This window comes from Babylonia areolata, chromosome 20 (genome assembly GCF_041734735.1).
Source record: "Babylonia areolata isolate BAREFJ2019XMU chromosome 20, ASM4173473v1, whole genome shotgun sequence".
Classification (NCBI taxonomy): Eukaryota; Metazoa; Mollusca; class Gastropoda; order Neogastropoda; family Buccinidae; genus Babylonia; species Babylonia areolata.
This window is the reverse complement of record NC_134895.1, coordinates 9,039,799-9,066,982: the sequence shown is the minus strand read 5'-3', so window position 1 is coordinate 9,066,982 and position 27,184 is coordinate 9,039,799. Positions and strand designations below refer to the sequence as shown.

The 27,184-nt window shown below is 43.0% G+C and overlaps 1 protein-coding gene across 1 annotated transcript; it reads right to left on the bottom strand.

Moving 5' to 3' along the window:
• Positions 1 to 1,598: 1,598 nt before the first annotated feature.
• LOC143295024 (adenosine 3'-phospho 5'-phosphosulfate transporter 2-like) lies at positions 1,599 to 26,919 on the bottom strand. The gene is made up of 10 exons (XM_076606564.1): positions 26,615 to 26,919; positions 25,301 to 25,563; positions 23,690 to 23,811; positions 21,163 to 21,317; positions 20,235 to 20,342; positions 19,507 to 19,604; positions 18,061 to 18,153; positions 14,582 to 14,693; positions 8,537 to 8,606; positions 1,599 to 6,770 (listed from the first exon to the last, which is right to left on the bottom strand). Exons 2-10 carry the CDS (start codon positions 25,529 to 25,531, stop codon positions 6,617 to 6,619), a joined length of 1,143 nt encoding a protein of 380 aa, XP_076462679.1. The 5' UTR covers positions 25,532 to 25,563; positions 26,615 to 26,919; the 3' UTR covers positions 1,599 to 6,616.
• Positions 26,920 to 27,184: the final 265 nt, after the last annotated feature.

Genomic DNA, 27,184 nt, shown 5'->3' with positions numbered 1-27,184 from the left:
TAAGTCTGGTTCTGCGACTAAGTCATTATTGTTGCTAGTAGGGGGCTTAGTAGGTGGTGTCCTAAGTACGTTAAGTCAGAACAGGCACCACTGAACACCACCGAAGTGACTCAGCAACAGTGCAGGGTCTCCTCTGGTGTGTGGCCTCCCGGTGACCTAACATCGATGATTCCCTGTGGACTGCCGACGCTGGAACTGTGATGGACGAACCCGGGTGTGGCTGTGTATGGGGGGGATCTAAATGAGCGGCGTGGGAGTAATGCCACAGATGATGGGGCAGCAAAAAAAAAGAAAAAAGAATTCATGCCTATTGGTGTTGAACATTACATCAATTTCTGATCAGATGATTTTTTTTTAAAACCCACCTTAACATAAACATAATTATATAACAAGAAAAGAAAACCAAAAATTGCCAATAGGCACATCCCAGGCACAAAAAAATAACAACCAAAACATATTAAGAGTGCCCAAAGATACATCCAGGAAAATGTTCTTGGCTTTCTGGAAAAATTATTATGTAAGTGAATGGACCAACAAGGAAACTAAGAAAGGAAGAGACAGCAGAAAGAAAAGAATAAGCCAGAATGATAGAAATAAGGTATTTTTTGTACAGGATTTCCAGGAGGCGGGGATATTATCTGTCTAGTGGAAAGAACTTGTAAAAATGCAAAATTAAAAAAAGAAGAAAAAAAAAAAGAAGAAAGATTTAAAATAAATCAAAATTAAACAGAAACCTGCAGAATTGTATACAGCACTTAAAATTAACTGGCTTCTTGTTAAAAATAGCACTGAATGTATTTTTGACTCACTTGTGTAAACAAAGTGAGTCTATGTTTTAACCCAGTGTTCAGTTGTCTGTGTGTTTGTCTGTGTGTCCGTGGTAAACTTTAACATTGACATTTTCTCTGCAAATACTTTGTCAGTTGACACCAAATTAGGCATAAAAATAGGAAAAATTCAGTTCTTTCCAGTCATCTTGTTTAAAACAATATATTTTTTGTATTCTCTAAACTTGGCACTTTGATCTGATATTCTGACACAACAACAAGAGCAGTCATTATTATCATTTTTTGTTCAAACAGGAACTTCTTTTGCTAAGCATGGAAGTTTTATTTATTTTGCAAACGTTTTGGTGCAGATAGTAAAAAAGGGAAATTACTCTGTAATTAATACTAGGGGACTTAATTTGCTTTAAACTGATCTTTCTCATCTTAAACATTACATTTTGAAATTATACTCAATACATAAAAAGCTTGGATTTTTTTTAAAGTGTATCACAAGTGAGTCTTGAAGGCCTCGCCTCTCTTGTTCAATATATTTTAACCTTGATCATTGTTTTGATTTTATAATATAATTATCAGCAGTATGATAATTTATTTCAACCTTGGCTGAAATAAAAGGGCAAGAACATGTTATCATTCCTTTAGTTTGATGTGATTATCATGACTGATGTACTTAATTTGAAATTAAGACAAAAATATCCTTCCAAAAGTAAACATGATATGTGAGGAACTATTTTAATGATAAAACCAACAAATCATCTGTTCCTTGTCAAGTTTTTCACTTGATTAAAACCATGGAAGAAAGAATAAAAAAAAAAAAAGAACTTTGGAAAAGTATTATCTGTGAAATTCTGTTTTTACACTTTCTTAAAAAAAAAAAACATTCCTGAAAAACACAATTCTAATTCTAAAATGAAAAAAACAGAACAACAAAAATATGAGATTTCGTAACACAGAAAGGGAAATCAAATGATAATTTATGAGACAAATGACCAAAAAAAGCAGTGAATATAACTATATAAAACTGAGGTAGACAGACAGATGATTAAAATTATAGGACTTCTCAAAGTTCACAAAACCCTGCAAACGTGTCACATTTCAAACAATGATAACATTTCACTTATACGAAAATAAATAGATAAAAATTCATCAAAAGACAAAAAGGGGACAAAAGCAGATTTAAAAGGGCTGAGAGAGGGACCACATCTTTTACTGCTGGCATTTTCATCACTCTTTGCACCCAGGAATATATTTCATGAACTGAGAAAAGAATTAATCCATAGCACGCTGTATGCATTCACACACAGAAAACACCACTCAATAGAACCACCACCACCAGAAACAGGAAAAGGGGAGCTCCTCTAAAATGCTGTTTGGCTAAGTATATTTCATGTGACTATCTGCAGGAAGCTACAGCCCTGCTGGCCAAACTTCATGGCTAGTGCAGTACCAAGACAACCCTCAGCCAGGTCCTGCTCAACCAATCAGCAATCTTTTCTCCCTTTAGTGCTGAGTGCATCTACCTGTCCACTGGACGGTTCACAGCAGTCTGCACAACTCCTGAGCTGAGTAACATAAGCGATCTTTAACTCACTCAGTACGGCCAGTCCTCTCTTCTCCTCTACACAGACCCCTCGGATGTCCAGTGGGTGTCTGAATGACCCAACCTTTAGCTTCCGTCGTCAGAATTGTGGTATTCTTTGTCAACATTCACCTATTCAGTATAAGAGCCTTCCGCTTGCAATAATTTGATGATGGTAAACGGGGTGAAACGCTGTTAACGTCGTCTCTTTCGCCGTTCGTATGGAGAGAGTTAACAGTGCCAAGTTTACTTAGTGTCAGGAATTTTCCTAAGTCTGTGGAATTATGAAAGACTTGGGAGAATTCTTAATGCTGAACAAAGTGCAGCGAAGACCACTCACAAAACCCAGCCCTGGTGATTCAGTCCTGCTTTTCCCCGTTTCACCGCCTTGCCAGTCTGTCTTTCTGTCGTTTGTGGCTGCTTCTCTCCCTTTGACACCAACAACAGTCAAACACTGCATTTTCAAGCTGGATCGTTAACTGCTATAATTCGTTTTTCTTAGCATCTCTTTGTCAAGTTGTGAGTCACCTCACACCAATACTGTCTCCTTGCCATGGGTCACCTTGCAGCCAGAATGGATACCGAGACAGCCCTTTGTCCACATTTCGAGATTCCCTTTGTCGAGCAAATGTACACAAAAAACAACTTTTTCATTAAACAGCAATTTCAGTTTCTCAAGAGGTGTCACTGTGTTCAAACAAATCCATATCACCTACACAACATCTGCTGGACAGACACTTGACAGCAGCATAAACCCAACACATTAGTCAGGCCGTGACAGCATGTGTATATATATTTGTGAACCTATCACTTGTATCCGAGTGGATTTCTTCAACAGAATTTTGCCAGACGACAACACTTAGGTTGCCATGGGTTATATTTCTGTGCATGAAATGTGTGCTGGACGTGGGACCTCAGTTTATTGTCTTATCCTGATGACTGTACGCTCAGTCTGATTTCCCAGTCAAACTCAAGGAAAGGGGAGTCAAACCCAGACCCTCACAGACACTGTTTTGGTAGTTAAGCTTCTTAACCGCTTCTTATGAAAGACAAAACAAAACACACACACACACACACACACACACAGAATATCTCCACACCAGGTTTGCACAAAGGTTGATCACAGGTGGAAAACAAGATCACTGCTGTTGTTTTCTAAACTACTGTCAGTAATCTTTTCCACAAAGTATATCACGGGGTGAAACAGTACTAAAATGAACCTGACAGACATACATTCATACAATTCAGCATACTCAAAAATCAGAACCCTTCACTTTTCAGATGAATGTATTATTCACCCTGCACTTCCCCTTCCCCTGTTTTTTCCTCTCTTTTGATACAGCAACAAACCAGTTTGTGCAGTTCATCACAGGTAAACCCAAATATCAACAACAAAAAAATACAAATAAACATTAAAGCCCACAAACAAAACACAATGCCTCCGATTTTAAAAACAATGTCTTATTCAATGCAGACAATATATTGTAGGCGTTAAGCAACATGGGTAATAAAGATTTTGCTATCAATATCACATACATGCCGTGAATGATTAATATAAAACACACACACACACACACATACACACAGATACATATGCGCTCATACATACATCACAGTTCATATGCAAAGACACATATACGAGCATTGTCCCTTAAATCAATGTACATGACCATAAAAAAACAAACAAAAAAACAATAAATAACCCCCACAATTTTTTCAACACAGTAAAACATAAACCTGTTTCAAACCCCAACATGACCTGTACATGAGTACAGCAGACAAAAGTCAGCATCACATATCATGGAGATCATGGAGATCACCATAGAAACCCTTCCACATATGTGGGACTTGTCCCCCAAAAAGATATGACCCAGGATTTTATCACACGCTTACCTCACCCAGTCCAGTAACGTATCCCCCAAACAGCTTTCACCTTGGATAAGGGGATCCACCCTGATTCTTCTTCTTCTGCATTCGTGGGCTGCAACTCCCACGTTCACTCGCATGTACACGAGTGGGCTTTTACGTGTATGACCGTTTTTACCCCGCCATGTAGGCAGCCATACTCCGCTTTCGGAGGTGTGCATGCTGGGTATGTTCTTGCTTCCATAACCCACCGAATGCTGACATGGATTACAGATCTTCTGCATGCGTTTACACACGAAGGGGGTTCAGGCACTAACAGGTCTGCACATATGCTGACCTGGGAAATCGTAAAAATCTCCACCCTTTACCCACCAGGCGCCGTCACCGTGATTCGAACCCGGGACCCTCAGACTGAAAGTCCAACTCTTTAACCACTCGGCTATTGCGCCTGTCGATCCACCCTGATGTTCTGACCCTTCATCCACAATCTTACATCTACAGGTGCTGAATGGACAGTACTACCCCATCATGGGAAGCATTTTTTTTTGGGGGGGGTGTCAAATTAACCCTTTCAGCCCTGACCACCGCTTTACCAGTGGTGGGGAGGGGTGGCATAATGCCTGGCCACCGGTTGAGCGGTGCGTAAACACTTGTGTCGTGTTTTGCTATTGGTTGACTTATATTGAAGAGCCAATCAGAAAAACCGTAATATTCTGACGTCAGTGAACATAGTACTAACATTGCCGCGCCTTTTCACTGTGTTTTGTACATGTGCTTTGGATAAAAAAGATCGATTTCTACCATGAAGTGTGCAGAGTCTCAATCTGACATGCCTCCTTTGATCAACTGATACTGCATGCTCAGATTCATTTTCAACATCACTATCTGTAGCAAAATCATCCGATTCGAATTCCACCTCACTATCAGAGTAATCATTGTCATACTCTACTTCCAATAAATCATCAAGCATATCAATTACTTGCTGCGTTGTGTACAGTTGTTTTCTCGCATGTTTTGTCCCTGATTTCTGCCCTGACAGGCCAGGTTGAGACTGCACGCTTCAAGTGTTTACGCACCGCTCAACCGCTGGCTGGGCATTATGTCATTTTTCTCTGCCACCGGTAAAGCGGTGGTCAGGGCTCAAAGGGTTTAATACCAATTATTTGCAAATTTTGGCTCAGGAGCTCAGGCAGAAGGGTTAAAATTGCTCAGGAACTCAGGGCTCAAAGGGTTAAGGCACAGTGCAAAAATATCTGTCATACCTACGTTCATGGACAAAATGTTTTCTTTCTGCATGCCACTGGCATAGATAACCAAGGATACGAATCCCACGACACTTTCTCCCAATTAGTTGTTTATACTGTTTTTATATCACTTGGACTGAAGCAACCAAAGAGATCATATCAGTTATCCCACAAAATAATAACAATAATAAATAATGATAGTATTTATATAGCGCTGAATCTTGTGCAGATACAAACAGTATCAGAATGTGCAGTAATATGTAGCAATATAAATGCAGATCCTCCTCTTCCAAAGTTGTGGAAATGAACGTTCATACCGTCAACTGTTGTTTCGTTTTTTCACTTATTTGGTGTATATTTTTTTGTTGTTGTTTGTTTGCTTGATGTGGGTTGTTTTTTTTGTTTTGTTTTTTTTGTTGCTCTGAGTGTGCTATTGCTGTTGTTCTTTCTCCACGTAGTGTCTTTCCTCTTTCTGTTGTATGTATAATTATACAATATAAATACATGTTGCCGTATTTTTCACACCTTCATGACAATTTATACAAGTATGCCCTACCTTTTGTTATCTATATGTTCAGTTTAGTTCAGTTCAGTTACTCAAGGAGGCGTCAATGCACTTGGACTAATCCATACACTACTCCACATCTGGTAAGTAGATGCCTGACCAGCAGCGTAACCCAATGCACTTAGTCAGGCCAATAGGGGAAAAAAAAAAAGTAAAATAAAATATAGAAGTAAATAAATGGATAAGTTATTGAATTAATGAACAGATAAATCAAAATAGTATGAAAAAAAAAAGACGAATAAATGACATAAAATAAAATATTACCTTTACGAAAAGAGAGAAAAGAACCCACAATAAGTCCAGAACAGAGAGTGACAAAACTTCTGAGATTAATGCTACGTCTCCCTTGAAGGGAAACCAGAGTTAGTCACCAAGCACTCTGGTGAGTTTACCACTGATGACTCATGATCGAAATTTCCGAGGTCATCGCTTCCTCTCCTTCGAAGGGAAACAAGTCAGTAACTCAACACTGTGGCAAGTTAACCACTGATGGTTCATGACTGAACCAGTGAGAGCTTTAACCCCACTCTGCGTCACAACACCGGGCCACACAGCAACAAGGCCCACAGCACAGCCATCAGACGATGCTTTCTGCCGCTGTCGGCTTGTGTCGCTGGCGCAGTCCCACTCGCCGCAGGGCGCTGTCGATGGAAGCGTCAAACACCTGTCTGTTCTTGCTGTACAGGTTGAGGTAGATGCCCAGAACCACTATCAGCCCTGACCATACATACCTGTGGGAATCAAACACAGTGTCACACACAATTCTATGACTACATTAAGCCCTGACCACACGTACCTGTGGGATTCACACACAGTGTCACACACAACTCAAGAACTACATTAAGCCCTGTCCACATGTACTTGTGGGATTCAGTGTCACACACAACTCAACGACAACATTAAGCCCTGACCACACGTACCTGTGGGATTCACACACAGTGTCACACACAACTCAACGACTACATTAAGCCCTGTCTACACGTACCTGTGGGATTCACACACAGTGTCACACACAACTCAACCACCACATTAAGCCCCGACCACATGTACCTGTGGGATTCACACACAGTGTCACACACAACTCAACCACTACATTAAGCCCTGTCCACACGTACCTGTGGGATTCACACACAGTGTCACACACAACTCAACGACTACATTAAGCCCTGTCCACACGTACCTGTGGGATTCACACACAGTGTCACACACAACTCAACCACTACATTAAGCCCTGTCCACACGTACCTGTGGGATTCACACACAGTGTCACACACAACTCAACAACTACATTAAGTCAAAGAGGAGCACGACAGACTTGTGCTCTGAAGGGTATTCCCCTGAAAGGACCATGTTATGTTATCCCTCTCTTATGTCAGCTGCATTGTTTACCCATCCAGTACAAAATTCAGTACAAAATTGGCAAATTAGCTTGTCGTCTCTTAGAAGGATCTCTCCCACCTGACTTATTTTCACCTTCCCAAATCTCTCAGATCTTCTGGAGAAAAGCTTCTTCGAGTCCTCACAAAGTCTCTTCAAAGACATACGGTCAAAGGGCCTTTCAGTGTCAAGATCCTGTTGTCTGGAATTCTGTTCCTCTGTATTTCCGTTGCTCACCAACTCTGCCCCCTAAAAAAAAACCTATGGGGGGCAACTTGTTCAACAAGGCCTGTGGATCTGACGAAGCATAGTCATCCCCCATTCCTGTTCTCCCCCCTCCAATAAAGTCTCCATGGAAAGTGAGTGTGTGTGCGTGAGTGTGCGTGCGTGAGTGTGTATGTCTGCCTGTGTGTGCGTGTTCTGTGCATGTGTGTGCATGCCAAAGTGGCAATGTTTTGGTGTATCTATGTTGCTGTTTTCTTCTCATATGCCTTCAGGTGGTGTGGTATGCCAATATGCAACATTTTTAATCAGATTTGAAGGTTTTAAACTATGGAAGGTTTTTAAACTTTGAGTGGAAAGCTTAAAGCGGTGACTAGTTTTTATTGTTTTGTTTTTTTTACCCTTGACTTTGTGGTCGGCGAGGCTCTAAGCACCATAATTTGATTTGATTTGATGCCAATACACACTATTGTGTATGTACTGTTTCATGGGAGGTGTTTAGAGCCAACTATATCGGAAATTTGGTCCATATTAGTTCTATAGGGAATTTGTTCCATATAAGTATTATATCATTATCACTGTCATTATTATTATCATTATATAGGCATTCATCAGTCCTAATAATACAAAAAGTCCTAAGTCATTAGTGTATGACAGAGTGAACCTGTCTATCTACAGATATACACACATGTGCATGTAGGTGTGTATTTGCATTTGTATGTTGTTGTTGTTTTTTTGTCACATGTTAACAATACAAATGTGAGCTGGCAGGATCTAGTAAAGTATGCACACATGTTTGTATTCCTAGCATGAGCGAGGCAGACACAAAGTCTACCTCCTGACACAGACACACAGACACAGGACAGCAGATCAAAAGATCCTCCTGAATGATACTTACTGATAGGTGAAGGGTTTCGTGAAGAACAGGAAAGACAGAATAATTGTCACAGCTTTTCGGCATGTTGTCACTGAAAACACAAACACACTCACTCATGTGAACACATAACAACAGTAACAATATACTGAGTTCTTTTTTTTTCTATTATGTGAAGAATACAAGCAGTGACATTAAACTGTTGTTGTTGTTTTTTTCTATTATGTGAACACATAAAAGCATGGACATTAAACTGTTCTCTCTATCATGTGAACACATAAAAGCATTGACATTAAACTGTTTGGGTTTTTTCTCTCTATCATGTGAACACATAAAAGCATTGACATTAAACTTGTTTTTTTTTTCTCTCCTGTTTTATGCATGCCCGCACTCAAGCACACATATTATGTGAAAACCATGAAAAGTGATGGATGTTGTATCAAGGACCATGTCTTCCATACACTGTTTATCTATGAACTTCCCATTGGTGAACTCTACAGTCAGCTATCATTGTCAAGTGCCCACTGCCATCCACTGACCAAATAGCTATTAGCGCACGTAAAAGAACCCACGGCAACAAAAGGGTTGTTCCTGGCAAAATTCTGTAGAAAAATCCACTTCGATAGGAAAAACCAATAAAACTGCACGCAGGAAAAAATACAAAAAAAATGGGTGGCGCTGTAGTGTAGCGACGCGCTCTCCCTGGGGAGAGCAGCCCGAATTTCACACAGAGTAATATGTTGTGATAAAAAGAAATACAAATCCAAATACATGTCAACTCTGAGCAACTTTTGTTGCCTGCATTGAATACAAGAGGAAACCACATATCGTGCCACTCCTTACCATTCATTATTTCCATTATCCATCTTTTCAAAACGAGAGACATACTCGGGGTCAACATATGTACCACAGATTACCAACAACTCACCAGTTAACTGATCACTTCTACACCACATGCTGCTCAAAACTCCTCACCGTGAAATGCCCAATTCTTACCACTGAGCATCCACTACTATTCTACACTCTGTACAGGTCAGGTCATTTGATCTGCTACTGGTAACCTGTAATCCAGTACAACCTGTTCAGGGTCGGGTTGCCGGCGAGTAAACCGGCACTCCCACCGCTCCCTTCCGGGACTGGTGAGGCGGGTGGCTAGACACCCTTATGGAGATCCATAAAAGGGCGTTGGCTCAGGAGAGCCACCGACGGCCATCTAGCTCCACTGTGCTGTGTGCATGCCACACGCAGTTGGCCCCCGGGGTGTGTCTACCCATGCATGCGAAGTCTGGATCCGGCAGAATCTGCGGAAGAAACCTATCGGTTCAACGGAGAGGAAGGCGGTTACAGCAACGCACTGTGGAGTGCAGAGAGCAAGATGAGACACCGAAAGGATATCTTGGTCATCCACTGCATCCGTGCTCATCCTCCAGTCGTCTCGACTTAGTCTTGCCACTGGAAATTGGTGGACCCGGACGAGAGAGTGAGGTTGACGTTGCGCAACTCCTCTTCACTTTAAACAAACTCATCGCGCAAGTCATCAGTCATCCAAAATGACCTTTCATCCTTCATCATTTCATCACCCCCAAGTCCTGTGGCGACAGGCGAGCGACGAAACGACAGGTGTGGGTACACTGGCAGTCGCAGTCGCAGACCTGCACGCAGGCGGCTCAGGCCATAGGGTCGTTCTTCGTCGACAGGAGCAGCGATGGAGCTCGGCAGCCGTCTGAGCGTCTGAGCAGCCCTCTTTAGGAATGCACTGCTCACCTCCCTGGCATGAGGAAGGGGCTAGAAAAGGTGCCCTAAAAATTGCCTGCTCCATATCACCCTGGCCAGCATACCGTGGCTGGCGGGGACCCTACATCAGCGGTCGAAACAACAAGAAAGAAAAGAAAAAAACAAGGATCGTTCCTCTCACCATTGGTGCTTGGAACATAAGGACTCTCCTGGACAGAGATAACGCGGACAGACCCCAAAGAAGAACGGCACTAGTTGCATCCGAACTCGCCAGATACAACATTGACATCGCAGCCTTGAGTGAGACTCGGCTTGCAGGTGAAGGCGAGCTCTGTGAACGGGGATCTGGTTACACCTTCTTCTGGAGTGGACGAGGAAGCGAAGAGCGACGTGAGGCTGGCGTTGGTTTTGCAGTAAAAACAGCACTTGTCAGCAAGCTAGCTGGAATCCCAAAGGGAGTCAACGATAGGCTTATGACCATGAAACTCCCACTGGCATCTGGCCAGAAGCACCTCACCATTGTCAGTGCCTACGCCCCAACCATGACCAACCCGGATGAAGTGAAGGCGAAGTTCTACGAGGACCTTCACTCTGTCATTGCTGCTATCCCTAAAGCAGACAAGCTCATCATTCTTGGGGACTTCAATGCTAGAGTTGGCTCTGACTACATCTCCTGGGATGGAGTGATTGGAAAGCACGGTGTGGGCCACTGCAACCCAAATGGATTGCTTTTGCTTCAGACCTGTGCAGAGCACGAACTGCTGATAACCAACACAGTTTTCTGCCTCCCTACCCGTAACAGGACGTCATGGATGCACCCTCGCTCAAAGCATTGGCATCTCATCGATTATGTCATCGTCAGGAAAAGGGATAGGCAAGATGTACGTGTAACAAAGACCATGTGCGGCGCCGAGTGTTGGACAGACCATCGCCTTGTAGTCTCGAAGCTGAATATTCGAATCCAGCCCAAGAGACGCCCCCAAGGCCAGAAGGCTCCAAAACGGCTCAACATCGCTAAGCTGAAAAACATCACCATCAAACAGTCCTTTGTGGAGCTGCTGGAAGATCGTCTGGAATCCGCCTCTCTGGACAACCAGAATGTGGAGTCTGACTGGAGGACCCTGCGTGAGCTGATCTATAGTACAGCTTCAGAGACCCTGGGACCCATGTCCAGAAAGCACAAAGACTGGTTTGATGAAAACTGTGATGAAATCAAGCAGCTTCTGGATGAGAAACGCCGTCTGCATCAAGCCTACCTGAGCAACCCAAAGTCCACATCAAAAAAGGATGTGTACGATGCCATCCGCAGGACTGTTCAGCAAAAGTTACGCCAGATGCAGGATAAGTGGCTGAGTGACAAAGCTGATGAGATCCAGGGATATGCTGACAGGCACGATATGAAGAGGTTCTATGATGCCTTAAAAGAAGTCTATGGCCCCACATCCTCAGGATCATCCCCCCTCCTCAGTGCAGATGGGAATACCTTGATCACTGAGAAGGAGAAAATTCTCGAACGCTGGGCTGAGCACTTCAACAGTGTCTTAAATCGCCCTTCCTCCATAAATGATGAAGCCATAGACCGTCTCCCACAAGTCCCCATCAACGAAGCACTGGACGATCCGCCAACACCTCTTGAGACCCAGAAAGCAATTCGTCTGCTATCCAGTGGCAAAGCACCTGGCTCAGACTCCATACCAGCAGAGGTCTACAAGGATGGAGGCACTGTGCTGACTGAGAAGCTTCATCAGCTGTACTCACTCATGTGGAAAGAAGAGACGATTCCCCAGGATTTCAAAGATGCATCTATCATTCACTTGTACAAGCGAAAGGGGAACCGGCAAGCCTGTGATAACCATCGGGGCATTTCCTTGCTCTCCATCGCAGGCAAGATACTTGCCAGGATCCTACTAAACCGCCTCACAGCACACCTTGACCAAGGTCATTTGCCTGAGAGCCAATGTGGATTCCGGAAAGAGCGCGGAACCACCGACATGGTTTTGCTGCAAGGCAGCTGCAAGAGAAATGTCAGGAGCAAAATGCTGATCTGTTCTCCACCTATGTCGACCTCACTAAGGCCTTCGACACTGTGAGTAGAGAGGGACTGTGGAAGATCATGGCCAAGTACGGATGCCCTCGGAAATTTATTTCCTTGGTCAGCCAATTCCATGAAGGCATGCAGGCTCGAGTCCAGGACAAAGGCGAAACATCTGCTCCTTTTGCTGTCACAAATGGTGTCAAGCAAGGCTGCGTCCTGGCTCCAACGCTGTTCAGCCTCATGTTCTCTGCAATGCTTACTGATGCCTTCAGAGATGGCGATGTTGGAATCGGCCTAAAGTACCGAACAGATGGTAAGTTGTTTAACCTCAGAAGGCTTCAAGCAAAAACGAAGGTCATGACAGACATCATCAGAGACTTTTTGTTTGCTGATGATTGTGCCCTCAACGCTGGATCTGAAGCTGACATGCAACTCAGCATTGACAAGTTTGCCACTGCCAGCAGGAACTTCGGCCTTACCATCAGCACGAGGAAAACTGAAGTTCTCCATCAGCCAGCCCCAGGGAAACCCTACGTTGAGCCCAACATCACAGTCAACGGTCAGAGACTCAGTGCGGTGGAGCGGTTCACATACCTTGGCAGCACACTGTCACGAAATGCGACCATCGACGATGAAGTGAACGTCAGGATTGCAAGAGCAAGCACAACTTTTGGTAGACTCAGTGCAAATGTCTGGAACAGAAGAGGCATTAGTCTTGAGACCAAGCTAAAGGTCTACAGAGCAGTAGTTCTCCCCACACTACTGTACGCCTGCGAAACTTGGACAGTGTACCAACGACATGCCAAGAAGCTGAACCACTTCCACACAACATGCCTCAGGAAGCTACTGAACATCAAGTGGCAAGACAAGACCCCAGACACAGAGGTGCTCGCAAAAGCCACCCTTCCCAGCATCTTCACCATCCTGATGCAGTGCCAGCTTCGCTGGGCTGGACACGTGGCGCGCATGCCAGACCATCGGCTGCCCAAAAGGCTTTTCTATGGCGAGCTGCAACAAGGGAAGAGATCACACGGAGGTCAGAAGAAGCGCTTCAGAGATACTCTGAAAGTCTCTCTGAAAGCGTTTGATATCAACCCTGACTCCTGGGAGGAATCTGCAGTGGACCGTGACAAATGGCGTGCTGCTGTGCGCAAAGGCGCCAAGTTGTGCGAGGCCAACAGGACTGCTGCAGCTGTTCAGAAGAGGCAGGCCAGAAAGTCACGGGCAAACAAGCTCCTTGACAATGGTATGCCTGTCTTTGTCTTCCCCAACTGTCAGCGAACATTTCGTGCGCAGATTGGACTATTCAGCCATCTGCGCATTCACAGATAGATTCATAAGCATCCTCCCCCCCACCCCACCACCACCCTCCCCCCATCCCCCAGCTGGATGACAACGATGGTCATCATCGATCTCGATGGACACACACCACACTCTGTACAGTACTCATCGTGAAACACTCACTCTTATTTCACACACTAGACGGGCTCAATAGCCGAGTGGTTAAAGCGTTGGACTGTCAATCTGAGGGTCCCAGGTTCGAATCACGGTGACGGCGCCTGGTGGGTAAAGGGTGGAGATTTTTCCGATCTCCCAGGTCAACATATGTGCAGACCTGCTAGTGCCTGAACCCCCTTCGTGTGTATATGCAAGCAGAAGATCAAATACGCACGTTAAAGATCCTGTAATCCATGTCAGCGTTCGGTGGGTTATGGAAACAAGAACATACCCAGCATGCACACCCCGAAAACAGAGTATGGCTGCCTACATGGTGGGGTAAAAACGGTCATACACGTAAAAGCCCACTCGTGTGCATACGAGTGAACGCAGAAGAAGAAGAATTTCACACACTGTAAACAGCTCAGCATGAAACACTCATTACTGTTCCACATACTTGTAATCTACTCACCATGAACCATCCACAATTATTCTACATACTGTGAAGTACTCACTGTGAAACATCCACTCCTGTTCTACATATTATAAAGCACTCACCATGACACATCCACATCTATTCTACATACTGTAAAGTACTCACCATGGAACACTCACTTCTATACGACAAGCAGTAAACTACTAACCATCTACATCTGTTCTATATACTGTAAAGTACTCACCGTGAAACTCTCACTTCTATACTGCAAGCAGAAAACTAACTAACCATGAAACACCCAGTTCTACACCACATTCTGGAAAGCACTAACCAAGAAAACATTCACACGTCCATACCACTTGACACAGCGTTGAACCACTCGCCATGAAACACCCACCCCCACACTACACACTGTGAAAGAGCTCACCAGTGACGGCTATCAGAGCGCCATAACTTTTCACCAATGTCAGAACAATGTTCACTCCCAGGTAACCAGTCAAGGAAAGGATCACTGCATAGCCGTATGTCTCTACAGGGTACTGTGACAAACAGAAACAACATATTAATAAAAACAACAACAACATATTACCACTAAAAATGGGGAAAAAAAATTTGTTTTTTTTCAAACTGGTATTTCAACATATTAATAAAAAAAAAAACCAACAGAACAACATATTACCACTAAAAATGGGGAAAATATTTTTGTTTCTTTTCAAACTGGTATTTCAAAGTGAAGCAGCAGTCCTTGAGTTTTCATGTACAAAACAACTACATTAAGATAAGATAAGAATAACTTTATTATCTCCAACTAGAGAAACTTGGTCAGGTGCATTATCACAACATAGACAAGTAAACAACATGAGGACCATAACTGTAAAAGTCAACAACAGCTTTTACGAATATTACGAAGATACAAATGTAAAAAAATATCACATACACCGTTTCATACATACATCCACACACTGCAGGTAATAAATAGTATTCTTAATGTAAAAACAGAAAGAATTAAGAAACATAATTTGATTATAATTATAAAACATACCAGACTTCACTTCCATTTCGACTACAATCACTGCACTGAAAACTCTCTTTTTAAACACAAGTTTGTCATCCATTTGTTGCATTTTCCAGATCTTTCCTTTATTTTTTGGTAGTAGAAGAAGAAGCAAATCTCTAAAAGGAAATTTTCTATCTAAAATTACGTTTAAATAACATACTTACCGTGACCCAACTAGTGCAGACTCCGGCAGGGGTCTGACATTCCTGTCCTGTGCAAACTACTATCCGCCTATGCGGAGCAGACGAAACTACGGCCGATAACCTCCCGGAAGTAGGTAACCTCCCCTTTGTCCCGCTGGTTATCGCCCTCTTTCATTTTCACAGTTAATAATTACATCAGATGAAAATTGAAATTACGAAGAAGATCTGCACTATATATATATATATATTTTGTTGTTGCTGTTGTTGCTGTTGTTGTTTGTTTGTTTGTTTTCTTACATGAAACATGCAACATCTCTTAAGACAAACATAGGAGAGTAACCCCGAGATTTTCTTGAACATGTGCAAATTCTTCAGCCTGATTAACACCCTGACACTCATACAGATATACAGGTACAGAAAAACAGACAACTGCAGACAGGAGGTGAAGCAAGGGAAACAGGAGTTGATATGGGGGGTGGGGTGGGGGTGGGGGGAGGGTGGGGAGTAAGACAGACACCTGTAGACAGAAGGTGAAGGAATGAGGGGTGGAGATGGGGAAGGGGGAGGGGGGTAGAGTAAGACAGACACCTGTAGACAGAAAGTGAAGGAAAGAGGGGTGGAGATGGGGTGGGAGGGGTAGAGTAAGACAGACACCTGTAGACAGAAGGTGAAGGAAAGAGGGGTGGAGATGGGGGGTGGGGTGGGGGGTAGAGTAAGACAGACACCTGTAGACAGAAGGTGAAGAAAAGAGGGGTGGAGATGGGGGGGGGGGGGGGTAGAGTAAGACAGACACCTGTAGACAGAAGGTGAAGGAATGAGGGGTGGAGATAGGGAAGGGGGAGGGGGGTAGAGTAAGACAGACACCTGTAGACAGAAGGTGAAGAAAAGAGGGGTGGAGATGGGGAAGGGGGAGGGGGGTAGAGTAAGACAGACACCTGTAGACAGAAGGTGAAGGAAAGAGGGGTGGAGATGGGGGGGGGGGGGTAGAGTAAGACAGACACCTGTAGACAGAAGGTGAAGGAATGAGGGGTGGAGATAGGGAAGGGGGAGGGGGGTAGAGTAAGACAGACACCTGTAGACAGAAGGTGAAGGAAAGAGGGGTGGAGATGGGGGGGGGGGGGGGAGAGTAAGACAGACACCTGTAGACAGAAGGTGAAGGAAAGAGGGGTGGAGATGGGGGGGGGGGTAGAGTAAGACAGACACCTGTAGACAGAAGGTGAAGGAATGAGGGGTGGAGATGGGGGGGGGGGAGTAAGGCAGACACCTGTAGACAGAAGGTGAAGGAAAGAGGGGTGGAGATGGGGGGGGGGGAGTAAGGCAGACACCTGTAGACAGAAGGTGAAGGAAAGAGGTGTGGAGATGGTGGGTGGGGGTGGGGGTAGAGTAAGACAGACACCTGTAGACAGAAGGTGAAGGAAAGAGGGGTGGAGATGGGGGGGGGGGGGAGTAAGGCAGACACCTGTAGACAGAAGGTGAAGGAAAGAGGGGTGGAGATGGGGGGTGGGGGTGGGGGTAGAGTAAGACAGACACCTGTAGACAGAAGGTGAAGGAAAGAGGGGTGGAGATGGGGGGGAGGGGGTAGAGTAAGACAGACACCTGTAGACAGAAGGTGAAGGAATGAGGGGTGGAGATGGGGGGGGAGGGGGAGTAAGACAGACACCTGTAGACAGAAGGTGAAGGAAAGAGGGGTGGAGATGGGGGGGGGGGAGTAAGGCAGACACCTGTAGACAGAAGGTGAAGGAAAGAGGGGTGGAGATGGGGGGTGGGGGTGGGGGTAGAGTAAGACAGACACCTGTAGACAGAAGGTGAAGGAAAGAGGTGTGGAGATGGTGGGTGGGGGTGGGGGTAGAGTAAGACAGACACCTGTAGACAGAAGGTGAAGGAAAGAGGGGTGGAGATGGGGGGTGGGGGTGGGGGTAGAGTAAGACAGACACCTGTAGACAGAAGGTGAAGGAAAGAGGGGTGGAGATGGGGGCGGGGGGGGGGGGGGGGAGGGTAGAGTAAGACAGACACCTGTAGACAGAAGGTGAAGGAAAGAGGGGTGGAGATGGGGGGGGGGGGGGGGTAGAGTAAGACAGACACCTGTAGACAGAAGGTGAAGGAAAGAGGGGTGGAGATGGGGGTGGGGGTAGAGTAAGACAGACACCTGTAGACAGAAGGTGAAGGAATGAGGGGTGGAGATGGGGGGGGGGGGTAGAGTAAGACAGTCACCTGTAGACAGAAGGTGAAGGAAAGAGGGGTGGAGATGGGGGGATGGGGGGGTAGAGTAAGACAGACACCTGTAGACAGAAGGTGAAGGAAAGAGGGGTGGAGATGGGGGGATGGGGGGGGTAGAGTAAGACAGACACCTGTAGACAGAAGGTGAAGGAAAGAGGGGTGGAGATGGGGGGGTGGGGGGTAGAGTAAGACAGACACCTGCAGACAGAAGGTGAAGGAAAGGGGGGGTGGAGATGGGGGGGTGGGGGGGGAGAGAAAGACAGGCACCTGTAGACAGAAGGTGAAGGAAAGAGGGGTGGAGATGGGGAAGGGGGAGGGGGGTAGAGTAAGACAGACACCTGTAGACAGAAGGTGAAGGAAAGAGGGGTGGAGATGGGGAAGGGGGAGGGGGGTAGAGTAAGACAGACACCTGTAGACAGAAGGTGAAGGAAAGAGGTGTGGAGATGGGGAAGGGGGTGGGGGGGGAGGGGGGTAGGGCAAGACAGACACCTGTAGACAGAAGGCGAAGGCAGGGAAGATGCTGCCGGTGACTGTCAGCCCCAGCAAAATGTAGAAGAAACCCAGTCCGTAGGAGAACAGCACCTGGGCAACACCAGCACGTGTTTACTGTCAGCGTCTGCATCTTCATCATCATCCCCATGACAATGGGTCTATCATCATCATCATCATCATTTCTCATTATCATCACTGTGGCCCTATCAGTGTCACCACCATCATCATTGTCACTGTAGTCCTATCACTGTCATCATCATCATGGTCACTGTAGTCCTATCACTGTCATCATCATCATTGTCACTGTGGTCCTATCACTGTGGTCCTATCACTGTCATCATCATTGTCACTGTGGTCCTATCACTGTGGTCCTATCACTGTCATCATCATTGTCACTGTGGTCCTATCACTGTGGTCCTGTCACTGTCATCATCATTGTCACTGTGGTCCTATAACTGTCATCATAATCATAATTCCTCATCACCTGTCATCATCATTATCAACATCATCATCATCACTGTGGTCCTATCATCATCATCATCATCACTGTTGTCCTATCATCATCATCATCATTATCATCATCATCATCACTGTGGTCCTATCACGTCATCATCATTGTCACTGTAGTCTTATCAGTGTCATCATAATCATAATTCCTCATCACCTGTCATTATTATCATCAATATCATCATCATCATTACTGTGGTCCTATCATCATCATCATCATCATCACTGTGGTCCTATGATCATCATCATCACTGTGGTCCTATCATCATCATCATCATCACCATCACTGTGGTCCTATCATCATCATCATCACTGTGGTCCTATCATCATTATCAATATCATCATCATCATTATCAATATCATCATCATCATTACTGTGGTCCTATCATCATTATCAATATCATCATCATGATCATCATCACTGTGGTCCTATTATCATGATTATCAATATCATCATCATCATTACTGAGGTCTTATCATCATCATCATCATCATCACTGTCATCATCACTGTGGTCCTATCATCATGATCATCATCATAATCACTATCACTGTTGTCCTATGAGTGACGTCACCATCATCATACAATAAACCGGAGACAAGAATTAACAAGGTGTGACCATCACATGCACAGTCTCCAAAAAATCAGACACTACCTGCAGTCTTCCTGAGACAAGAAGCCAGTGAATGCTCTGGTAACTTTAGAGCATCAGACTGTCATTGTCAACAAATACACACTGTTTTGAAATCCTGTTCTTTTCTACATAAACAGCATCTGTTTCGTTTTCATCCTTCAAACCCAACCTTTGAAACAAGCAGTCACACTATTTTCTCTGTTCGCTTTCATGCAAGTGTGCGAAAATGCAAGTGTATCAGCGAATGACGGTGAAGTAAGCCTTTGTGCATGCAGTTGAACACGTGTGTGGAGACACAGTACCATTTCCGTGTTGCTGGCTCCGTGCTGTTTGAGCGCCTTCTCCTGCACGTTACCTATCACCCCGTCCGCACACAGCGCCAGTGAGATCAGTGTCACACCTGCCACGAAACACAACACACACTGTCACACAACAGCCACCGATAATATTGCTGTCATCTTTTTTTTTTTGCTTCGCCATATTGATTGCTACCCCTACTGGTACCATGAAAATCATGATTATCGCAATCATCATCATCATCATCATCACCTGGCCACTACTGTCCTAGTTTTGTTCTATACACTGACCATCATCATGGTATCCTTGCCTTACTCAAATCACCAACTGTAATGCCTGTGAAACCCATTCTAGACATTCAGTATTGGCTGGATGTAATTTAAGTAAAAAAAACAAACAAAAATGCCTAATAACACCCCACCTCTCTCCCCCTCCTAAACAGTCAACATATTTGAAAATCCCCAAAGCAAACTCCTAAATCCTCCCCCCCCCCCCCAACCCCCCCAAAAAAAACCCACAAAAAATAACAAAAACAACATGCAAAATAACTACAGACAACAACAACAAACCCAGAAAAGTATATATATAAAGTATATAAAAAACGAGCACAAGAAAAGAACTGAGAAAAAGACCTCAACATAAAAGAAAGCAAAATAACAATCTCTCATAATAAACAGTTGAAAGAAAGAGACCAAAGCGGAGGTGGGAACCGAACGTGTCCACAGTGCGTTACCGTACAAATTGAAGTTGGGCTGAACGCTGCTGTCTGCCAAGGTGAACAGAATCAGGCCCATGCTCATACACAGACACGCACTGATGTCATACAGACTGAACCGCTTCCCTGAAACCAGAAGAAAAAGCACTTCCAGTTTCTCAAAGTTACACCTGTCTAAATCTGCATACAAAGAAGATTTATATGTGACTTACACATAAATGATGTCAACCATGCAGTACTAACAACATGAACTTCAGACAGACAACAGAAAAGAAAAAGTGGAAAGGAAGTCATAATAATAATAATAATAGTAATAATTCACAACTTTTCTATGGCGCGATATCTGATACTAATGCTGCTCAAAGCGCCTTACATCATCGAGCTAGAATTCAACATAGCATAAAAATATTACAACAGCTCAATCCAATGTGTTCACAGAACGGAATCAAAAAGCATAATCCACCAAACAATTAAAAATATCAGTGAATAATGCTTAGATTAAAATGAAATACATTCCATAAAACATACATTACATAAACACACACACACATGTGCGCACGCACACACACTCGCATGCACACACACACATACACACTCACACACACATGCACGTGCGTGCGTGCCCAGACACATTAAATTTATCAATTGCACTAAAACAGGATTACATAAGTATTAAAATATCTCTAGCATAAAACTCCTAACATAAAGACAAACATGTATGTGTACATACACAGAGGGATTTTCATCATGTGAACATCTGAATGCAACCTTCATTCTTTGTTAACTAATTTTGTCATAATTATATGATTATTCCTCTTCAATAATGTTTTTTGTTTGTTTTTTCCCTTTCCCTACAGAACAAGCAAACAGGAAGAACCTTCAACAAGCCAAGGTAGAAAAACCAACACTGCCTTACACAGGCAGAACGATGGAGCCCACCACTCACCCTGTATCAGAATGCCCCCAATCAGTACAGGAATCAGTTTGCAGCACTTGAATATCACCTGGGTGGGGTAGTTGAGATACCCGACCGACGTGTTGGACAATCCCATGGTTGCCACCGTTAGAAAAGCGAGCAGCAGATACATTTTCATTGGAATTCTGAAAGATTAAAAGATATAAAAAAATATAAAAAATAAAATAATAAAATCAAGCTGACATTCTGAGCAAGAACATTCTGACTCAAAACAAAAGTTTCACTTTCTCTGAACCCGATTCCAAAAAAACAAAGTGTTTCTTTTGAGACCTGTATCTGACACCACAGTAATTTACTAATCATAATGTATCCTGTGACTAAGCCATTATTGTCGTCAGTAGGGGGTTTGGTAGGTGGTATCATAAGTACATTATATCAGAACATGCACTTATGAACACCACCGAAGTCACCAAAGTGACTCAACAGCAGTGCAGGGTCTCATCTGGTGTGTGGTGACTTAACATCGATGATTTTCTGTGGACTGATGGCACTGGGATCGCGACAGACAAACCCAGGTGTGGCTGTGTATGGGGAACTTCGAATGAGCGGCATGGCAGAAATGCCACTGAAATGGTGCAGATGATGGGGCAGCAAAAAGCAAAAGAAAAAAAAAGTCATAATGTATCCTTCACACCACTTGCACTGCTGTAGGTATGCAATGATGGGCTGGCAGACTGCCCACTTGAGATTCTCAGTCTCAGGCATGAATTATACATGGGCTGGTTTCTTTTGTTCTTTGACGCTTTTTTGACTCACTTGTGTAAACAAAGTGAGTCCATGTTTTAACCCGGTGTTCGGTTGTGTGTGTGTGTGTGTGTGTGTGGTAAACTGTAACATTGACATTTTCTCTGCAAATACTTTGTCAGTTGACACCAAATTAGGCATAAAAATAGGAAATTTTCTATATAAAATTACGTTTAAATAACATGCTTACCGTGACACAACTAATAGGAAAAATTCAGTTCTTTCCTCCAGTCATCTTGTTTAAAACAATATTGCACCTCTGGGATGGGCACAAAAAACAAACAAAAAAAAAATGAAGCCTAATTATATGCAAACTGCATTTACTGTTATATTTATATTTTTTGTATTCTCTAAACTTGGCACTTTGATCTGATATTCAACACAACAACAAGAGCAGTCATTATTATCATTTTTTGTTCAAACAGGAACTTCTTTTGCTAAGCATGGAAGTTTTATTTATTTTGCAAACGTTTTGGTGCAGACAGTAAAAAAGGGAAATTACTCTGTAATTAATGCTAGGGAACTTAATTTGCTTTAAACTGATCTTTCTCATCTTAAACATTATGTTTTGAAATTATACTCAATACATAAAAAGCTTGGATTTTTTTTTATTTTTTTAAAATTTTTTATAAGTGTATCACAAGTGAGTCTTGAAGGCCTTGCCTCTCTTGTTTGTTTTTGTTTTCGGTATAGCTTCATTTTCAATTTCCAACCCTCCTTTGGAACAAACACAGTGGCGTGTGTACTACCATGTAATAAATTCAGGTCCTGTGCACAATATGCGTAACATCCTCAACAGAAAGTCAAACATTTTTTTCCCCCATGGGAAGGAGTTGGGTGAGGAGGATGTCTACTTACATGGATTAACTAATGCACCCAATATACAGTGTCCATGTCATACAGAAAAGAAAAGGAAAACAGTATTGTATTGTATTGCATTGTATTGTATTGTATTTCTCTTTTTGTCACAACAGATTTCTCTGTGTGAAATTCGGGCTGCTCTCCCAAGGGAGAGCGCGTCGCTACACTCACAGCGCCACCCATTTTTTGTTATTTTTTCCTGCATGCAGTTTTTTTTATATTTATTTTCCTATCCAAGTGAATTTTCTACATAATTTTGCCAGGGACAAACCTTTTGTTGCCGTGGGTTCTTTTACATGCGCTAAGTGCATGATGCACATGGTACCTTGGTTTATCTTCTAATCCGAATGACTAGCGTCCAGACCACCACTTAAGGTCTAGTGGAGGGGGAGAAAATACTGGCAACTTTAACAACACAGACCACAGTAGGCCTGTGATGTAGCAATGTGCTTCTCCCACTGCCAGGGGAGAGGTGACATGCCGCCACTTAAAACAGTGAAACCCAACGTGACAAGATACTGGCATACATATAGTACACCATTACAGCAATACATGTATCGAGATACTTTTTTCTTTTTCACAACAGATTCCTGTGTGAAATTCAGGCTGCTCTCCCCAGGAACAGTGCATCGCCATAGTGCAGCATCACCCATATTTTCTTCTTCTTCTTCTTCTTTTTTTTTTTTTTTTTGTCTACAACTGCATTTGTTTCACTACCAAGGTGGATTTTTCTATATAATTTTGCCATGGACAACTCATTTGCTGCCGCTTGTTCTTTAATGTGAAAATACTGCACACAGAACCTCACTCAGTTTATCATCTAATCTGAAAGACCAAAGCTACATGTGACACAACTTTACCAGTCAGGACAATGGACGGAGCCTGAACCTACTTGCGTGACTTGTCCTCCTTGAACTGCATTTCCACAGTGCCAACGACGGTGTAGCAGGCAAACTGAACAAGCGTCAGGTACCATCCGTAGGGTTTAAAGCCCTCCAGTTTGAAAATCAGCTCCTGAAATGATCATATTTGACCCTGTACTGTTGGCTCCTGTAGACTGAAAATCAGCTCCTGAAATAATCAAATTTGACTCTGTTGTTGGCTTCTGTAGACAGAAAATCAGCTCCTGAAATAATCAAATTTGACTCTTTATCATTCGCTTCTGTAGACTGAAAACAAGCTCCTGAAATGATCACATTTGACTCTTTATTGTTTGCTCCTGTAGACTGAAAAAATCAGTTCCTGAAATAATCACATTTGACTCTTTATCACTGGCTCACGTCTCTCTCTGAAGATATGTGTCTGAACATGTGAATGTGAATGCACTTTTTTGTGTGTGTGTAATCCAATGCAAGTATACAAACACAAGATCTAAGAGCAAAATGCAGGAAATATGCCTACATGGAAATGCTGAGGTGTGTTCACTGTGCAACCCCCCCCCCCCCCCCAAATCATCTCTTTTACACACAAACATAAAACATACACATGCTTACACAGTACAGATGCTGGCATGGACGTATAACAAAAACGCTGACACAGCCAAACTCATAAAGAAACAGTTGGGGTTTTCATGTTCATTTTTAACAGACGCACAGAGGGAAAGACAGGGAAAGAAAACAGGATCAAAGTAAACTGAACAAAAACAGGAACTTGTTTATGATAAACATGTTGAGTTTCCATTTATAACAGAAAACAACCATGAACACAAGCATGTTATGCATACAGTGAAACACACCCAGTTGCATGAACCAGATCCCCTTTTCCCTCCACAGACATAAACACACACCTAGCCCACAATACTGTTTTGTTAATAAAAAATGTTATGTTTACACAAATTGATGAAAGATCAATTATAATAATAATAATATTTTAAATAATAATGTATACTTATATAGCACCCTTTCTCTCTAAGAGCTCAGGGCGCTTTACGTGAAAGAAAAAATTTACAAGTTACATAAATCATTCATGACCACTCTTTCTCAAAACCCCTCCCCCCCACCCCCACCCCCTAACACACTCTCCCTTTCCCACTCTTCATACACCAAAAGTGAGCTGACATGGGTGGTGTTGGAGAACAAGGAAGCTGAGAGTGCTTACAGATAGGTTTTAAATAGATGAGTTTTTAGTGATGAGCGAAAAGCAGAAATAGAATCAGATGAACAGATATGATGAGGAAGGTTGTTCCAGATGTGAGGAGCAGCAAAGAAGAAAGAACGTTCACCATAGGTTTTTGTATTGACACAAGGAAGTTTTTCAAAAGGTAACAGTCAGAGGAAGAGCAGAGATTTCTTGCACTAAAGCATATGAAAACATGTGTGTTGATAATCCTGAAATGCGGTAACAACAACTCAGCAGTTGTTTATACACTAATGCCCAGTAATGGTCTCCATCTCATGCTCATGCTCAAGACGGTAACCGTTTCAGGAAGGGAATAATGAACTGTGGACTTACTTTCACTTTCACTACTAAAGCACTACCGTCAAATGATAGACACAACACATACCTGCATATATCCATAGATAAGAAACAGAGCAAAAGTGCCAGTGGTCAGGCCGATAAATTGCCAACTTCGCGGCAGGTGCTGGAGGTCAAGGCACAGCAGGTGAACCCCAGCTGAGCTCCTAGCGCTGTCAGGCTTTGTCTTGGAATGCTCCATGTTGATGGTGACGCTGACAGAATCCTCCTTCACCCCTTTCAGCCGCCGACTTTCCGACATGGCACTTAGCCTTGACATTCACTCCTGTTCAAATCAGGCCACGGCCTTGCCTGGTGATGGTATGTAACAAACAACACACACATTATACTCACACCAGTCACAGACAATTGTTATTTATGGCGATTTGATTTTAATCTGAGGAACAGTGGGTCATTTCAAGGAATATCTAGCACTGAACACATAACACACACACACACACACGATTCAAGATTTAATTTCCTTTCACCCCCTTTGGTGTATGGAGGATTATAAATAAAACAACAAAATGAACATGAAAAACAATTATACGTAGACGTAGTCCTCAAGGCAAAAATTAAGCCTTGCGGCCTTTCCATGCCCCTTCTCGGTACAGTAGTTTGGTTTTAGGGTTTGCATTCTCATGCTAATTTGCCAAAATAGTTATTCATCAAAGTCATATTTTTGAACTCGTATTGATCCTGAATCACTGTCAAGAAAATTTTTGAATTGCTTAATACTTTTAGCTGAACTGTAATAACAACACTCATATTGTGAATATAACATCAGATTCTCAAAAATGCATGAATACTTGTTCAAAGAACACTGATACATCTATATATCTAAAAAAAAAAAAAGATAAAACCACCTATCACACTGATATGCCCATCACTGAGAAACCTTCTAACTATGAAGCCTGACTTATAGCTTAATTGCATTGCAAAGTCATACTATTTTCAACAGATATTTGCCATTTGTATAAGATATTATATGATTTTGAAACTGAAAGTAAAAGTTTTCTTGAATTTGAAGACATCACACTCACACACAAACACAAACATACACACCTTCATTTAATGATCCACATACACACACACAAAGACACCCAGACATGTGCACATACACACTCATTTAATGGATCACACACACACACACACATGTGCGCATGCTTGTGAACATGAAACACATGTACACACAAATCAAGATCATAAAAATTATTCATGTATAACATGCAACATCTGTGGATCCTGATTGTGTAACCATTTTTGCACAAAGTCTGAATGGGATGGATGTATGCACACACACACACACACACACACACACACACACACACAGGCAGGTAGGCTCATTGACACACAAACCCACCTTTGACGGTGAGCTTCAGTACAGTGCAGTCAAACAGCCAAGTGTTAGCTGTAATCGAAATCGATTCACAACTTGTGTTTCTGACCCTAAATCAGTCGTTCAGTGACAAGTTTTTCACTTGATTTCACACGGCTTGATCCGGAACCGATGCACTGCATGAGACAGTAAAATAAAAATTAGATAAAAAGCTAAACGACGACTTTACTCCGTTAACCAAAGTTACCCTCACAACCACATGCAACATCTAACAACGACAATTCCAAGATCAAAAGCGCAAACGATGCACCCTCGTGGACACGTTTTCGTTGCCATGTTCTGCAGCTTCGCTTTCGAAAGTCTCTCACTTTTACTCTTCTATCAACTATATTAACAGCAACTGTAAGTGTTGTCACTTTAGTACATTTTAATTTCGTCTTGAAATTTCTTTTTGGTAGCATGCCATGGGATAGCAAGCATCCCCTTGCATTTAGCAATGTGAAATGATATTTAAAAAAAAAGATATAAAAGAGAAAGAATAAAATGCGCATTCCATCTCTCTATCAAAGCTTGGAGTTTGTTTAAATCATGCTG

Coding starts and splice junctions, on each gene's coding strand:
- LOC143295024 (XM_076606564.1), bottom strand. CDS start 25,531: ATGTCAAGGCTAAGTGCCATGTCGGAAAGTCGGCGGCTGAAAGGGGTG. Junction 21,318..23,689: donor AAGGAGGACAAGTCACGCAA/GTAGGTTCAGGC, acceptor TTAATCTTTCAG/AATTCCAATGAAAATGTATC. Junction 19,605..20,234: donor GCCCAACTTCAATTTGTACG/GTAACGCACTGT, acceptor GTTTCGTGGCAG/GTGTGACACTGATCTCACTG.